We start from the raw sequence: 17630 nt of genomic DNA on the forward strand, positions 1-17630 counted from the left end.
AAAAAAAAAAAAAAAAAAAAAGCTATTTCACTTTCTGGTATTCTGGGATCACAGACTATGACAATCAGATATGCAGTGTGCCTTAACCAGTTTCATAATGAGTGTGCACAGACTATAACCTTAAAATGTCATTGTGTTCTTTGGAGCCTTTTTGTGTCTGAAACCTAACAAATGACTATAAAAAGACTCACTAAAGTCTTTGTTTCTTCATTTAACTGTAACTGACAGAACATGCTTGCTATTTTGGTCCCTATTTATCCCTCAGGTTGGCTAATGCCTAAGTACCTGCCCAAGGAGAGCCCCGGCTTTCACAGCACTGGGTCTCACATCATCAGCTGCTTATCTGAGTTATATTCCTGGAGAACCCTTCATCTTAGCCCTCTTGCAGCCTTCTCTGTTTTAATAATGGGTCTCCATATTTACCCAGTTGTTCTGACTTACAATATAGAACTTTTTGCTCTTCTTCATACCTGACACCCAATTTGTCAGAATGTTCCATTCACTCTATTTTCAAAATTTAGTTCAAATCTCACCTGCATTGTGACCATCTAAACCAAAGGACCATCATCATTCACCTACATTGCTGCAACACCTGTACTCCCTGACCCCTTTTTACTCCTCAGTAAGTTAAGTCTCAAGATAGCAACCAGAATGATCTTCCTAAAATATCAATCAATTATATCTCACCCCTGCCTCAGGAGCTCCCATAACACTTTGAAGAAAACCAATCTCCTAAAGTCTGAAGTATCTGGCTCTTGCCTTTCTCTGCAGATTCATCTCCTTTTCCTATCTTCTCACTCCCTTTAGTTTGGCCAAGCTGACCTGCTTACTTTTCCTACTCTAGGCCAAGCTCACTCTTGTGTTGGCTTACCATCTGTCCAGAACATGCTTCTCCCTAGATATTCACAGGGCTCGCTCTCCTTACCTTTCTGATTTCTGCTTAAATATCACCTCTGCAGAGACACCTGCCCTGATTCCTCTATCTTAAATCATTACCTTCTTGATGTTTTACTTTGCATTTCATTAACATGTTATATTCTTTCTCCTTTTCCCTAACATTACATTATGTATTTACTTGCTTATTGTTCTTTCTCCACTGCTAAAATATGAGCTATATGAAATCAGGGAAAACTTGGGTTGTTAAATTGTACATGCTCAATGCCTAGAACTGGGCCTGACACATAGTATGCATCCAACGCATGTTTGTTAGGTGAATGAAAAGAGCACAGGTAACTGAAAGACACCTAAAATTTAAGGTGGGAATTTAGAAGTTAATCCCTAAAAAGAAGTGAACTTCCAGACAAGTCTTCTTGAAAGAAATGATCTTCTCTCTGATTTTCAGACTGTATTAGCCCACCTTCATACTGAAATTTCACTTGAGTCTTCCTAGTGAATGTTATTTAAACTTGCCTCTAAATGGTAGCCCTAAGTCAGGCTTTTGAATACCCTTATCAAAGAATAACAAATAGAAGAAACAGCCACATGACTAAGCTCAAAACATCCGAGTAGCTAGCAAAGGGCATGTATGAAAAGAGACCATATATGTTCCAGAGATCATCCTGGGATTTAACAAAGTGAAGAAAATGGTACAAGAGATCCAACAACAGACCACAGAGAAAAAACAAACCCTGATTAACAACACTGTCTCAGAAACAATAAATAAAAAGTCAAGTCAGTGTTCAAATTTTTAAATTTGTGTTAACAGTACTCAGAAGATAAGGAATCCAGCCTGGCCTAATAGTGCTGCCTGGTGGTAGCATTGGGGAAACTTTACCTTGAGATCAGCCACAGCTCTAGGGGTGGTGTTTGTTTATTTTTTGTCTTGATCTCTCCTAGCAAATCATAAATCACAAACTTGAAGACACATCTGGCCTCTCCCCACAGGCAAAGAGTGGGGAAACTTCAGTTCCCAAAGAAAAAGAGAAGCCCCACGCTGTGACATGGGAGCAGGATATATCAGGAGTGTAGTAGTGGGAAAGGTGGTAAAGTGCTTTTCACACATTTTATCCACTGTTTCTCCTTTCTTGCAACTCTTGGTTTGGTTGTGGTTGAAACATGTCCCCACTGAGTACAGAACTTGATGTCCTGAAAAGGCCGGAAAACGTCATGTGGATGGGCAACCCAGAAGTGCAGTAGCTAGTTCCTCAAAGGGTAAGCTTTGACCAGTGAAAATCACATGTGAGCCAAGCAAATGAGTTCTTTCTTTCTTCTTTCAGTGTACTGTGTAACCACTCTGCTGTCTTCCTGGCTTGAGAAAGCAAAGATAACAAGAAAGCACCCTATTGCAATGCTTGGCACCCTCCCTTTTCCTCTCTTTCTTCTCAGTTGCTGGCTTGAATGCTCACAACCCAGATAAGCTGTGGACATCTTAATGCTTGCTCCAGCCTCTATTTTTCCAGAGAACCTGCTTAAACACTACGTTGCTTGTGTCTACTTCCTTTTTTTAAGAAAATTCTATTAATAGTCACTCATCCACTTTTCCCTTAATGTCTACTTATTGAAGAAAGTCTATCACCACTTTTCTAAAATATCCTGTGTTCTAGATTTGACTAATTATACCCCCTATTCTCTCAATTGGTAGTTAGATCTAAAGCTAGGTCATATTGAATTTTGAGCTTTTTTGGCAAGAATGTGTTTACAGATAGAGCTTCATACCCCTATTGTCACTTAAGAAGCACCTATTGTCTAGTTAGCTACAGATGGCAAGATTAAAATTAATTAGTGGGGGCAATATACTTTCTGGTCCCCCTTCTGTCTCTCTTAGACAGCAGCTTTCTTTCCCTCAATAAATTTTTCCTACTCTTTAACTTCTGTTGTTCCTAGAATTCATTCTTCAATTTTAGAGAACATGAACTCACATTTCAGATATCTAACAGGTTTGGGAATTACATCTCTTCCCCCTGTACCATTTTGAAGGTTTTCCACTGAAATGACTAGTTGAAGGCACTTCCCTCCTCTGTGGCTGCTGGATTTCAAGACAAAGCTTCCAGAATAGTGGGTTTCACCTCTCTGGAACCCTTCCAGAGTAAAACTGACTTTCACTTATTTCTAAGCCATATAGAAAACTCGTCTAGGCTTAATTCCAAAACTCTTGAAGACTAAATGTAAATTTTAGTGCATATTTAACAGTCTTTCAGCCCTTAGGTGAAATTAGAGAATGAAAAGAACAGCTAACCTAGCTCTGGCCACTTCCTCATTCCTTTATTTTGCCACCACTGGCACTGGACAAGACAAAGTCTAAGAGACACCTTAGATTGGGTACAAAACAAGAGGGATAGTTGGAGATGCCTTCTTTCCTGTTGTTTCTTTTCAAAATAGAAAAAAAAAAGGTTATAGGTAGACATCTGCAGCACAGCAGGCCTTCTTCCCTTACTTCATAGAATTCATACTTAGCTCCAAAGAGTGTCACCTGGTCTCTTCTACATACAAACCTGGCCTGAGTGGACCCCCCACTAGAGATAGTTAAAATTACTTGTAGCAGTCTGTCCCTTAGAGAGAACACTTATGTGTAAGCTATTAGCAACTATGAGAAGCCTGTGTAGCTGGGTCTTCCAGCCATATAAACTGCTAGCTTAGGGCCCATCTTTTTTGTTTGTTTGTTTGTTTGTTTTTACCAGTGTAGAAGATTTTTTTTCCTTTTGATTCTTATTACAAGACACCTCTGTTTAATTGATCTACAATGTTCTGACTAGTCTTATATATAGTTATACACCTAAAAATTATAAAAGTTTTTATAATTCAACTTGGCCAAATACATCTGATTGCACTCTGGTTTATAAACAAGTTGTCTTATGTGTGTGTCTATCTGTTCAATTTGTTACAACATGTACAGCTGTTTTGTTTGAGTTTTTTTTTCTTTTGGTATTTTGGATTTTTAAAGATGTTTGCCTGTAACTCAGGTTGGCTTATAGATAAATGCCACTAAAGACATGCTTCCCCCAGGTTGCCAGATGATCCAAATAATGTCAACTGGTTTTACAAGCACAGTACATATTGTTGTCTATATATAATAACTCAGGAATCTTTCATTGGTCAAAAACAATGTTTTAATTATGATCTGGCTCTAATAGGTCATCTAAAACTTTGTTAAAGGGGCTGGGGATTTAGCTTCGTGGTTCTGCTGCCTGCTTCGAAAGCACAAGGACCTTAATTCGATCCCCAGTACAAAAAAAAAAAAAAAAACTCATTTAAACAAAACAAAAACAAAAACACTGAAAAAAATCACAATAAGCCAGGGATTTAGCTCAGTGATTCTGCCACCTCCCTTGTAAGCACAAGGACCTGAGTTCGATCCCTGGTACCAGAACAAAACAAAACAAAAACAAAAACACTAAAACTTTATTAAGATAAAAAAGACTCTTGGGCTTAGAAAAACTACTGGACAGGACTCCCCTTGTTAAATAAAGGAGCAGCTGCCTGGAAAATTTTATTCCAACCTTTGTTCACAAAGGGGACCCTAATAATTTCCACAGCCTTGTGTTAAATACGTTGCTAAATATATTATTGTGATATGTATGCAATGGTTATGGTCAAATGACTAAATTTTCTATAGGAAAACAATAAGGTTTTATTTAAAATGCTCCTGGCACAAAACAAAATTAAAGGACAAAGGGTTTCATGTAACTGATGCTCATTGTTATTTCATTGTGTATATATTCATGCCTTCTGGGTATACAAGTGTTCTGGGATATTTATGGTAATGATCTCTTTAACTCAGGTATCTGCCTTTCTCTCACACTCCAGCTACTTGTGATAAGAGATACATGTCAAATCTGAATGAGATAACCATTCAAATAATAGTTTTCTTAAAAACTTATGTGATGTATATTTGTCATCACACTGAGGGATGCGCAGTCTCCAACTAGTTGAAACAATGTCACACACTAAAATTAGAGGTTAGACATTATGAACTCATAAGGTACATTTATAGGCCATTATGTATGTTCTCTCTAGATGGCATCCTACTAAAATACAACAAATAAAAGTTAAATAAGAACTTCCTTTGTCACTAATGTCTTGTGATCAGATGGAGATGTTTGACTAAAAGATTATTCCATACTAAGATGAACATTGTTACAAAGAAAATGTCAGCATCATTGTCATGCTAAAATACTATGTGTGGCTCTTGATCTTAAATTTCTATAATATATAACTGTTATCAGTTAACATTCTGCAGGGATTAAACTACTAGAACAACCATGGTTGATAAGAAATAACAGCACCCTCAATATACCTTATATTTCAAAGTGCTTAGTGTCCAGACAAAATTACAGTAGTTAAGCTCTCTGCTCCTACTGCACTACTAATGTCACTGATCTTCTCTTCTGGGTGTTCAACAAGTGAAGTTTAGAAACTAAAACCAGAATGGTAACTGGGCTATGAGGACAACCAATACTTTGGCCCTGGCCCCTCAAGGTCTATAAGACCCAGGACACAAAGAAACCTTTCCTACAGGGTCCTACACCTTTGGTAAGTCACTCAACCTCCTGAGCAAGGAGATGCCTGGACACCAGAGGAGAAATATACTATGTGCCGAAGGAGGGTCTCTATGAAGGAGGAGTCTCCCATGCTTTCACCAAAAGCAACATGGTCAAGCAAGGCTGTGACTCATCCTGATGGCTGACACTGACAGAGGAGCTGAGAGGCTCTTTGATTCCAAAATAATGCGAAGAGACTTAACTGACTTTGACAGATAGCAAGAGGTTCATGTTGATTGACACAGGTCACACTTTAACTTGGCCTTAAACACCCAACAGAAAAGAAAAACCAAAAGAGATGTAAAATAGTGCCATAGTAATAAAGCTAGATATAAAAAGGGTCTCCAGTCACTGACCCCTTCTGGCAGTTTCCAGCTCTACCAGTAGCTGACTATGGTTACAGATCATTAGGAAAAACAATGGTAAAATCTATAAGAGCTCGGCTAGAGTTTTATATTTCTTAGAAAATTTTATTCTTCAAATTATCTCTTATCTTACACCTAAAACTAGAGATATTTATGACAAAGTATTGGACTTATAGATAGCCCCTATCAATGAAAGAATCTAAGTCCAGTAGGTTCAATCACTATTTCAATTTCTAAATGTGACTTTCTCCCCAACCTGCCCTTTCATTCTAGTGTGCTCATGCTTAGGTTATGCATACTCTAGCTTCTTAAAAATTCTTTTCTTTCTTTCCTTCTGTCTTTTTATTTATTTGTTTGTTTGTTTGTTTGTTTTTGTACCAGAGATCAAACTCGGGACCTTGTGCTTGCAAAGCAGGTGGAGGAACCACTGAACTAAATTCCCAGCCCCTAACTTCTTAAAAGTTTTGTTTATTCTCTCCTAGAGGCTGCCAAATTCCAAGCAGTCATACAAATAGAACCAATGACAAATGTGCTAGACTTCTTTTACTTGGATCCACCAGTTAAAGCTTGCAAACAGCTCATAACTTCTAAACTATACAATATGACTTCTAAGTTGGATTCTAAAGTCCCCTGGACCTTCTCCTTATCCTCTTTGTTGGCTATATTCATAGCAATCCTGCTCACCTTATAATTTGGCCCCATGCATTCTTATTGTTTCTTTGGCTTTTTCTCCTCCAGATTTAAAAGCTATGCAGCCACCAAGATGACAATGCCAGACACCTACTAAAGGCCTTTAGATAGACCCTCTGTAGAGTCAATTTAACTGCTGATCACAACTGCAACTGTCTTCAGCTGAAGTAGCCAGAGCTGTCTTCACCCTTCGTCCCCTCACAGTAGTTAGGGGTACCTCTTCAGAGGGGGAATATTGCAGATAGGTAAGTTAATTAGATAATCTTATAAGCAGTTAGACAGGGCCACCCTCAAAGAGCCAACACAGCAAGGAGCCAACATGGAGGATAATCAAGACACATTCACTAAAGGCCAAAATTTTAAAAGGAGAGTAACTACTATACCTTTGTGCTTCCCCTGGGGATAAATAGCAGTGATTGACATTCTAAATAGGTTTCAATCACCTGGGTGGGGTGCCAAGGTCTTAACCCAGCCTTTCCAGGAAATATCCCTGACACCCACTCTTACTGAAAATCCTTGAATATGCTTGCTATGTGACTTGATGCCCTATTTGACCCCCATTTAATCAATATTTCCTGAGTGACTTTACTTGGTATACAGTACAGTTACATTCATCATTTGGATCTTGTACCTTTACATGACAGGTCTTGGTTCTAATTTTTTTTGTTTTTTTGTATCTTATTGGTTGATCATGGCTTTGTACCACCTCATGCCCACTTGTAATTTTCCATTGGGTCTTACAGTTTTGTCCTACTTTGTACCCACCTCACCACATGGCTTTGCTGTATAAAACATATTTGAAAAGTGGGGACAGTGGGCAACCCACTTTCCCAACCCCCTTCTGTCTTTCTTAGACAGATTCTCTCTTTCCTTCAATAAATGTTTCCTACTCTTTTAAAAAAAAAATAATTAGTGGGTCAGACCTTGCCTAGTCGATTCATTACAAATTTTTCATCAAATTTTTATGTATAGTTTTAGAAGCTACTGGTAGACATGGTCTAGATTTATTATTTCATTAGGGATTAGAACAGTGAATTATATTTTCCATTCCTTCCTTATTTGGACTTCTTACAAAAGGAAGAAACTTCTCTTGTTAACTACTATTTGTTTAACCTGAAATAATAGGTTCTGTAAGAAAATCAGGTTGTTTAATTATTTTCTTTTATTTAAGTTTACTAATAATTCTTTGGTGTGCTAAAACCTTCCAACTGTGTGCATCAAGTCCTTTGGAAGTATCCTCATAGATTTTCAAATATTGGATATGCTTCAACCCAGGGATGGTAAAACTTTTAGAGCTTTCAATGATACAAACAGCCCACTGCAGCACACATGCTATAGATTTGCCACATCTGCTTCAATTTATTGCCCAGGCAGATGGAACCAGCAGAAAAGATTATAATACAAGGCCACCAGAAAGATCAGAGAAAATTGGTGTGCATATTTTCAGCCAAGTGAAAACATTTCAAGGTGGAAAAAGTAACCAGCTGGCTCAAATGTGGCTGAGAGGTCAAATACAATAAGATCAAGACATGAAGTTGGTGACCATTGTAAGACCTAAGGCCTTACTACCACTCCAGGAGCTCAACAGCCACTGAGGGCTTTCAAAATGTAAGACCAAGGGCCTTACTACTACTTCAAGGAGCTTGATTCTACCACTCTGAAGAGCTCAACAGCCACGAGATTCACCTGGGAAGGAACACACCGGTCACATTGGAAAGGAAACAGACCTTTATTAGTCTGGCCAGACGGTACTTCCAGAGCCAAGTAGCTCAGAGAGGCGCTAGCTAAGGGGCTGATGTCCTTTTATAAGAGGGATAAGGGGGGTTTAACATTCAAAGCCTGGAGGCAGGGGAAAAAGGCTACTGGTCTGCTGGTGGTCAGTAGCCACATACTCAGCAATCACACGCTGATGATTAAAACATGTTTACAGGGGTCTCTAAGGTATTTCAGACAATCAAGCAGTAAAACAATTAACTTTGGGTCTCTGTATATGGCATAGATCTTATCTCATTTTCCAGAACTCTTAAGCATTTGCCCATTAATTCACATTATCCACAGTTGGGGCTAGAAATTTAAGATCACAAAGTTAAGCAGTAAAGATTACACAAAGTTATGCAGTCCTACATTCCTAAGCAAAGGTAGGGGTGCAACTACAAAGGGGAGTGGTACACAACGGCCTCTGGGGCCATTACTCATCCAACATGGAATCACTTTAGCTCAGTCAGGTCTTACACCATGAATTTGAAGTGGAACCAGTTGCAGGTCTTTCCTAAGGGATTTTCACTTGTGCAGAGATGCAGGCAATGGTTAGACAGAGAGATGAACTCACTCAGGACTCTGGTTTCATCAAGTATAATATGGGAAATGGCACAGATGTGGGGGTCTATGCAAGAGTATGGATATAATAATGAAATGTGGAGTCTAGGTTAGACAAAGAGAAGACAAAACATGAAGGAGAGAGAAAATGTATAAGATCAAATAATCAATGTTCTCAAGATTGTAGGAGTTTGGGTATTTCAGGAAGTGACCTGGAAACCCAGAAGGAAATGTTTGAAAGTAGGGGTGTGGAAGGGTTCTAGTTATTGTTAATGGAGAGCTAGAAATAGTCACAGATAGCCAAATGTCATGGCACATGCCAGTAATCCCAGCAGTCTGGGAGGCTGAGGCAGGAAGATCATAAGTTCAAGCCCAGCCTGGGAAATATAGTGACCTAGGAAGACTTGTCTCAAAAGGACTGGGGATGTAGCTCAGTGAGAGGCCTAGATTCAGACCACAGTAACACCAAGGAAGGAAGGAAGGCAGACAAATGAGAGGGGGTGGGGGAAGGGATAAGGAAAAGAATAGAAATTAGATCATGAGGGAAGAGGAGGTCAGTAAGCTGTCCAGAATAATTAATTTTCTGTCTTAGTTACTTTTCTCTTTGCTGAAACAAAATACTCAACACTTAAAGTCAAGGAGGAAAGGTTTATTTCAGTTCACAGATTATAGAGGTTTCAGTACACAGACAGCTGGCTTCAAGGAAGAGTCACATAGCAAAGGAACATCACAGAGGGAAAACAGTTAATGGCTTTGAAAGCAGGAAGGCAGCAAGTACTGAAGTAGCAGCAACAGATGACAAGTGTCCCTTATATTTTATTCAGGCTATCTACTGTTAGTGTGGGTAGCACTCACACCCTTAATCCTAGCATCACACCATGAATCAATCTCAGCATCACATCCTTGATCCTAGCATCACATACTAGATCCAGCCACCTACAAAAAGCCCCACTTATGACTGCATGAGACTTTGGGGGGACATCTAGATATAAGCCATAACATTTCTGTTGCAGCTGCTACAAATTATAACAAATTCAGTGGTAATTTATTACCTTAAAGAATCCAGAAGTCTTAAATCGAGGTATCAGGAGGGCCATGTTTCTCCTGAAAGCTCTTGAGAAAAAATGTATTCTTGTATTTACCATCTTCATAAAGTAGCCTACACCCCTTAGCTCATGACTCCTTCCTGTCTTCCTCTCATAAGGACTCAAGTCATTATTTGAGCCTGCTGGATAATTCAGGATAATCTCTTGTTTGCAAAATCTTTCACTTAATCCCAACTGCAAAGTTCCTTTTGTCATTAATAAATTTTCTGTGTATCCTGTTTCTACTAAAACCCCAAACATCTGATCCAGATGACAGGAAACTACTCACTGCAAAATGAAATACTATCAAAAGAGTGACCCTGTAATTATCACCATTACCAGGGCATGACAGAAGAAAAGGAGCTGTAATAACATGCTTCTATGTCAGGAACAAAACTAAATACTCCCATGCAACCTCTGAAAGGCTTGCAAAGGAAATGTTTAAAATTCATATTAAAACCCCTGATCTAAAATTCACCAAAAGTTATAAAATAGGCCAAAAGAAAGATAGTCTTGGAAGAAGATTTAGATAGTGGTGTTCTCCCACCTCCTAGCCAGGAAAAGGTTGGGTGCTTTCCCTTCGATGTAAATCTTGCAATCAGAATTTGTAGAATTACTCTGACAATTTGGTCTGTACTTCCTGGAATTGATAAGGGCAAAGTTATAACCTAGGCAGTTTACAGGGGAGAGCCTACGGCTAGAAACTGGTTGAAGCAGCCTCCATTAACAGGCAGACAGCAATTCCTCTAAAGCAAATACATTCCTAACTACAAGTTCAAAACTGCATGTTTTAGTTATTTTTTAGTGCATGTTTTAGTTACTTTTCTCATTCCTGAGACAAAGTACCCAACACCCAAAATTGAAGGAGGAAAGGTTTATTTAGCTCACAGTTTGCAGAGGTTTCATTTCAAAGTTGGTTAGCCTCAAGGCAGGGTGGCATGGCTGAGGAGCATCACAGAAGAGAAATAGTTCATGGCAGGCAGAAGGCAGCAAAAGCATCCAAGCAGCAAGCAGCAGCTGTCTTTCTGTCCCTCAAGTCTAGGCTACATGCCCTTAAGGTGGGTAGCACTTATACCTGGGGTGGGCCTTTCCATTGTCCACTCAGAATTATGCCAAACCAATCAGTGGACTAATTTAGTAATCACACTTAATCCCAATATCACACACTCCAGATCCAGCCACCTCTGAAAAGCCCTACTATGATCACATGAGGCTTTGGGGGGACATCTAGATACAAGCCAAAACAGGGCATATACACCTTGAGCCAATTCAGAGGACAGGCAAGCTAGAGGAAAGATTTACTCTGACTGACAAGATATGGTCAGATATTCCCATTAGGGCCTCTCAAGGGAGCTACAACAGTTTACTAGTTAGGGCATAGGTACCTTGTAGCAGGTGCTGTCATAAACCTTTCACCATTTATTCATTTAATTCCCCAACCTGATGATATAGGGCTTTCATTTTAAATGAAGTTCCTAAATTTGATTAATTGGTCTTTTTACTGTAAATTAATACTATCCCAAGGATGGGTTAATTGTCTTAATAAAAGGACTAGAGATTTTACTGAAAGTAGATGGAAGAAAACTTTAATTAGATTTAAAGAAACAATAATGAGAAAGAATGGGTTCCTTTTTTCTGGTATCATCCTAAGGAGATATTTGTATGTCTCTGTATATATAAAATCTGGTGTGTGTTAGTATGTGCTTATATGACTTTACTATATATGTGTGTGTGTGTGTGTGTGTGTGTGTGTAGGCTAATATATAAACACTTTACACTAACACAGAAAGGTATAGATACACACATCAAACACATTGATATGTATATATATACATATATATATATGTATATATATATATACATATATATATATGTATATATATAAATATTTGTCATCATCATAGCTTTACCTATTTTCAGTGATTGTTAAATGCCAAAATGTTTTGTTATGCAGAAATGTCCTCCTCATCACACTTCTAACTACTTCAATACTATCTGCTACTTGTCTTCCAGTGTTCCAGTGCTATGTGTTCTGAGTGCAACATCGCCTCTTCATTGTAACATTATGCTGCTAACATCACACCTAATAGTGAAATATTAAATGCTCTCCCCTAAGGCAAAAAAACAAGTATGACCACTCTAACTACTTCTGTTCAATATTTTACTGCATAATCTAGCCCCTGTGATTTTTTTTTCAACTTTAATTGAGTTTATTGGTACATTTTAGGGATACAGTACAGTACAGTTACATTCATTGTTGGGATCTTGTACCTCTACATGACAACCCCTGTGACTTTTTAAAAAGTAGGAACACATTGAGTGTGGTGGTGAACACCTATAATTCCAGCTATTAGGGAGGGTGAATGAGGAGAACCGGAAGTTTGAGGCCAGTCTGGGCAACTTAGTAACTTAGCAAGATTCTGTCTCAAACTAAAAAGGGGTCAACTAGGCTTTGTGGCACATGTCTGTAATCCCACCACTCAGGAGGCTGAGGCAGGAGGATCACCACAATTTCAAGGCCAGACTTGTCTACATAGTGAGTTCAAGGCCAGCCTGAACTACATAATGTAACCCTGTCTCAAAAAAACAAAAAATAAATAAGTAAGGTGCAAGTAAGTTAGTGGTAAAGTGCTTGCCAAGCATGTGCAAGGCCCAAAATTCAATCCCCAGTAGTAAAACAAGGCATTAATGCATTATGATGAATTAAGCATTATACAAAGTAATGCATATTGTGTGATTCTATGTATATGAAATTCTAAATAGTCAAAATTAATTTAGGATGAAAAAGGGACTGCTATGGCTTATATCTAATATGTCCCCCAAAGTCACATGAGCTCAGAGGTAGGGCTTTGAAAGGAGATTACATCTCATGGGGGAGCTTTATTAATCTGTGGATTAATTTACTGATGGGTTCATGACTCAGTGTGTTGTTAGGAGGCAGGGCCCGCTTGAAGGGGTATGTCACTGGCAGGTGTAACTTAGAAAAAAATGTATCCTTGTCCCCAGCACGCTCTCTCTCCCTCTCTCCTCTTCCTCCTCCTCCTAATTGCCCCTCCCCAACTCTTTCCCTCCCTCTCTGGCAGCCATGGCATAAGTATTCATTTTTTCTTTTAAAGGTTAATATTTAAGGCCTATAGGGCTTTTCATTTTTTTAATGGTTGTACAATAATGATAGTTATTTTCAAAGACTCAAAAAACAAATTCTGGCAAGGTACGGGGGAGAAAGGGACATTTCTACATTAGTGAGAATATAAACTACTGCAACCACAATAAAAATCAGTAAGGAGTTTCTTCAAAAGATTAAAAATAGGGCCTGGCATGGTGGTGCACACCTGTAATCCCAGCACTTGGGAGGCTGAAGCAGGAGGATCACTGTGAGTTCGAGACCAGACTAGGCTACATAGTGAGTTCCAGGTCAGTCTCAACTATGTAGTGAGACCCTGTCTCAAAAAAACAAAACAAAACAAAAAAACTAAAAACAGAAATTCCATTTATTTTTTTGTACCAGGGATCAAACTCAGGACTTTGCGCTTTCAAGGCAAGTAGTAGAACCACTGAGCTAAATTCCTGGCCCTTAGAAATTCTATTTGAACCAGCTATAGCTCCTTTAGGTATCTTCCTAAAAGAGTTAAAGGCACAGGGCCAGGGATTTAGCACAGTGGTGGTTCCGCTGCACAAGGGTCAGAGTTTGATCCCCAGCACCAAAAAAATAAAATAAAATAAAAGTACCATTATTCACTTTCCATGGAGAAAAACAGAACAAGGAGGGAGGCACAAGACACAAACCTCCCTAAGCTCTCCACTCGCCTTCTACCTCCTGAAGTGCCTGTATCTTTTCCTGTATTTTGGGGGAAGGGCCTGGCACCTTTTAGGTATGTAGGCCAGAAAGTAGAGGAGAGATGCGGCACCATTTGTTGATGGGACCAAAGGAATACATGACCGCATCTGGATTTCCACCAGGCTCCTTCCAAGAATGCCTGTTGTTCACAGCAAATGGAGGTCATCTGACACCTAGGAAAAAATTTAAACCGCTGGGACACAGGTCAGTGGAAAGGCCCTTAGTCCAATCCTCAGTGCTGGAGGAAAAAAAAAAAAAGAAAAGAAATGTGATAATATACTACTAAACGGGAGAAACTATTTGCACAAAATAGATTTCTACTGAAGTAAGGAGGGACCTGACTTTTCCTATTAGCCAGAACCAATGCTGTTTATCATAAACAACATTTGGACAACTTGTCAGATCAGGTGAAGCAGGAATTGGGATCTCCAAGGTCAGGTCAAGCCTCAAGACAGCCAGCCAAGCTTTGAGCTGAGTCAGGAAGAACAGACAGGCCTGGGGCTCAGAATTAAGAAGCACACTGACCAGGGCTGGACAGGCAGAGGGGGCGAAGGCCCAGGGCTCTCTCTACCCACGGTGGCCGGATGAGCTGTCGGGTTGCAGAGTCTCCTGGAGCCCTGCCTTCTGCCCTGTTCTGTTCTTCAGCAAACCCTGCACAGAATCAGAGCCCCAGGTGTTTTGCTAGATGCTGGCAATGAGACAGCAAGGAAGGGTGCCCTTGCCCTTTAGTTCAGGGAGACAGGTGTGAGGGTGAACCTTGAGGTGTTAAATGGCACCTGAGCCTTTGGCAAGCAGCAAATGCTGCCACCTCGTGTTCATCCACTTTTCTCAGCCTCCGCACTCAAGTCCTTTGGGAGAGACAGTTAACCAGCAGCCCAGAAGTATATATTTCATATCAAGTAGCAAAAACGGTGCTGGAATAATTCCATTTCTCTATGAAGATATTTTTTTGAAAATGACATTATGCCCAACATAAGTGCAAACCACAGAGAAATAACTAACGACAGTTTAAATATCAAAGCTACCACAATATGCAGAATATGTTCTGGGGATAAAATACAGGACACTGCACATGTGGGCCAAGCACTGTACCGCTGGGCTTCGTCCCCAGCCCTTACAATATAGTGCAAACCAGAGAAATAACTAACGACAGTTTAAATATCAAAGCTACCACAATATGCAGAATATGTTCTGGGGATAAAATACAGGACACTGCACATGTGGGCCAAGCACTGTACCGCTGGGCTTCGTCCCCAGCCCTTACACAATCCCAGTGACACCAAAGACAAACTTTCTTAGACAAAATGCAGGAAGCAGATGCCATGAAGTAGATGTCAGTGGAAAATCTCAGTAAATCTGACAACACTGAAAGTCAACTACACCTGTTAAGATGGGAGAAATAAGGTAAACTGGCATCACTCAGTTACTCACTCACCTTCACTGTGGTGACCTCCTGTGGCAGATCAGAGAACATTCACCGCTAGAAAGCCACTGTAAAAGTACAAGAGATAAAACGGCTTTCTCTGAAGTTAAAAAAAATTGACACCACAGTTGGAGAAAATGTATCACATATGTGTATAACAAAGGAAAAACAGGGCTGGGGATTCAGTGGCACTGGTACAAAAAAAAGAAGAAAGAACAAGGACACACATGAAATATGATGAAATATATATTTTATATATTTAAAGTTCCTTAAGAGAAAAAGATCTCAACTCTGTCAAGTTTTATTTATTAAAAGTTTCTTTAATACCTATTTCAAACACATTGAAAGCCAAGAAAAATAAACAATAGCTGAACAATTTTTGTTTCGTTCTGTTTTGTTTCTGGTAGGTACTGCCTCAGCCTCCCAGAGTGGTGGGATTACACTTGTGCACCTCCACACCTGGCTAAAAACAAGAAATTTTCAAATAAAACTTTTGGACAAACATTTCTTACTAAATGACAACTGTCGTTTAATTCCCAGAGACTATGTTCATCATGCGAAGATTAAATACAACTAGAAAAACACAGTCACGGGATACGGATAGGACTCACGGGTGCTGTGACTGCCTGGCAAGCACAAGGGCCCGGGTACTGCAGGAAGGGAGGCGGGCAGGCAAGAAAGAAGAGGTGGAAAAGGGAACGCAGGGAAGGAGGGAGAGAGGAAGGAGGGGGAAATGAACAGAAGCTGGGGCGGTGGCCCATGTCCATAATAATCCCAGCAGTCTGGAAGGCTAAGGCAGGAGATTAAAAGTTGGAGCCCAGCCTGGGCAATCTATCGACTTGGGGAGAAATTCCCAAATTTAAAGAAACTGTGAAGGAAAAAAACATTTAAAGATGAGGATCGACCCCGTGCAAAGTCCTCGGTATGTATTTGTGTACTCGCAGATATACACGGCGCCTGTATGAGTTCCTTTTGACTCTAAGACGAGGAAAACCAATACTGTCGCAGCGCGGTAGAAAGAACGTCGCGGAGCGCTGCCCCGTCACCTGTCACCCAGGTCACCAGCCTCACCTCTGTGGCCTCTGGGAAGGGAGCGCTCTCCGGTGGGCGACCTGGGTGGGCAAACACCAGCAGGGCCGGCCGCCAGCAGGAAGACCGAGAAAGCGGAGCGGGAGGCCCAGGGCGGCTTCTCAGGCGGGACTGAGCTGTCCCAGCCCCAGGCCAACCGTCCCCTCCCTTGCACCCCAGCAGGACTTCCCTCCGCTCCCCGCTCTTGCCCGCGTCCGTTTCCGGACACCCCGCTGAAATCCCCAGCCTTTCTGACGCTCGCCACAGCGGGGCGCGCCCCTAAAACCTCACCGGGGGAAGTGCGAGAGCGCCTGGTTACACCCTGCTGCGGGCCTGGAGTGCGAGGCTCCCCGGCTCCCTCGCGAGCCTGCCTTTGCCTCCAGCTCTCCGAGGAGCGTTCGCTTCGCTCGCACGGCCAGGGCGCCCTCGCGAGGATCTCCGTCTGCTGCGCAGTTGGACCGCGCGGGGAACGCGTTCTTAGCTCCGGGCCGGGGTACAGAAAACGCCCAGGACGGCGCCCCGAGAAACACGATCACTTAAAAGGAATGAAGGAGACGGCGGAGGACAGACGATTGCTTCAAGCTCCCGCCCAGCTTCCTTTCGGCCGCAGCCGCCCCTACAGAGCGAGACAGATCCAGGCACCTCTGAACCCGGGTCCTCGCCCGGCTCCCCGCGCTCAGGTGCTCGCCGCCCGCTAGGTGGCGCCTGGCGGCCACAAAACCCGGGCTGCAACCGGCAGAGGGCCGGGGGAGCGCGCTCACCGCGTCCACAGGCCAGGAGCTCGTCGCTCCGCTGGGCTACTTAAGCGCGTGTCTGCCGAGGCTCCTGTGGGCCTCTGTGGGAGGCAAACTCGGCTGCACTCAGCATCAGGGTGGGTGGCGAGAAATGGAGGCAGGAAGAGCTGAAGGGGCAAACAAAGCAGGATCCGCTGCCCAGGCCTCTCCTTCCCGGCTTCCTGAGCGTGGTCTGGCCTCTCCTGGCGCGGGGAGCGCATTTAAGATCAGCCCCTTCCTACTGCTCTTGGCTGAGCCCTTCTAGAGCTGTGGGCGCCACAGGCTTCCAACTCTGGTGTGCGGACCGCCCACCTTTCCTCCGTCTCCGGGCGCCGCCAGCCCCGCCCACCCACAGCAACTCCTAGCAGGATTCCAAACGCTGCGGAGGTTCCCAGACGCCAATCCCGACCTCTCTGTTCTACAACCCCTCTTCCCGACACACACACCGTAATTATGGAGGCTGTGGAAGGAAAGCACCCTTGCATCCCAAGACAGGCTGGAGACACTGTCACCTGAACCGTGCAGGTGACCGTGAAAAGAAGGCAGAGGAGTCCGGCCCAGTTCGGCTTCTCAGCACCGAGCTGGGGGAGGTCGT

General features: G+C 41.8%; 1 protein-coding gene across 1 annotated transcript in view; it reads right to left on the minus strand.

Moving 5' to 3' along the window:
- The window catches only part of LOC117285311, a 46001-nt gene extending 28745 nt beyond the window's left edge, over positions 1–17256 (minus strand). The window contains exons 1-2 of the mRNA XM_033761444.1: positions 17024–17256; positions 16266–16738 (exon numbers count right to left, since the gene is read on the minus strand). Of these exons, the coding sequence (XP_033617335.1) occupies positions 16266–16738; positions 17024–17256 (706 nt within the window). The remainder of the gene's footprint in view (positions 1–16265; positions 16739–17023) is intronic.
- Between the last annotated feature and the right edge of the window lie 374 nt (positions 17257–17630).

The sequence above is a fragment of the Fukomys damarensis genome, unplaced genomic scaffold (assembly GCF_012274545.1).
Source record: "Fukomys damarensis isolate Sample0158 unplaced genomic scaffold, DMR_v1.0_HiC HiC_scaffold_1, whole genome shotgun sequence".
Classification (NCBI taxonomy): Eukaryota; Metazoa; Chordata; class Mammalia; order Rodentia; family Bathyergidae; genus Fukomys; species Fukomys damarensis.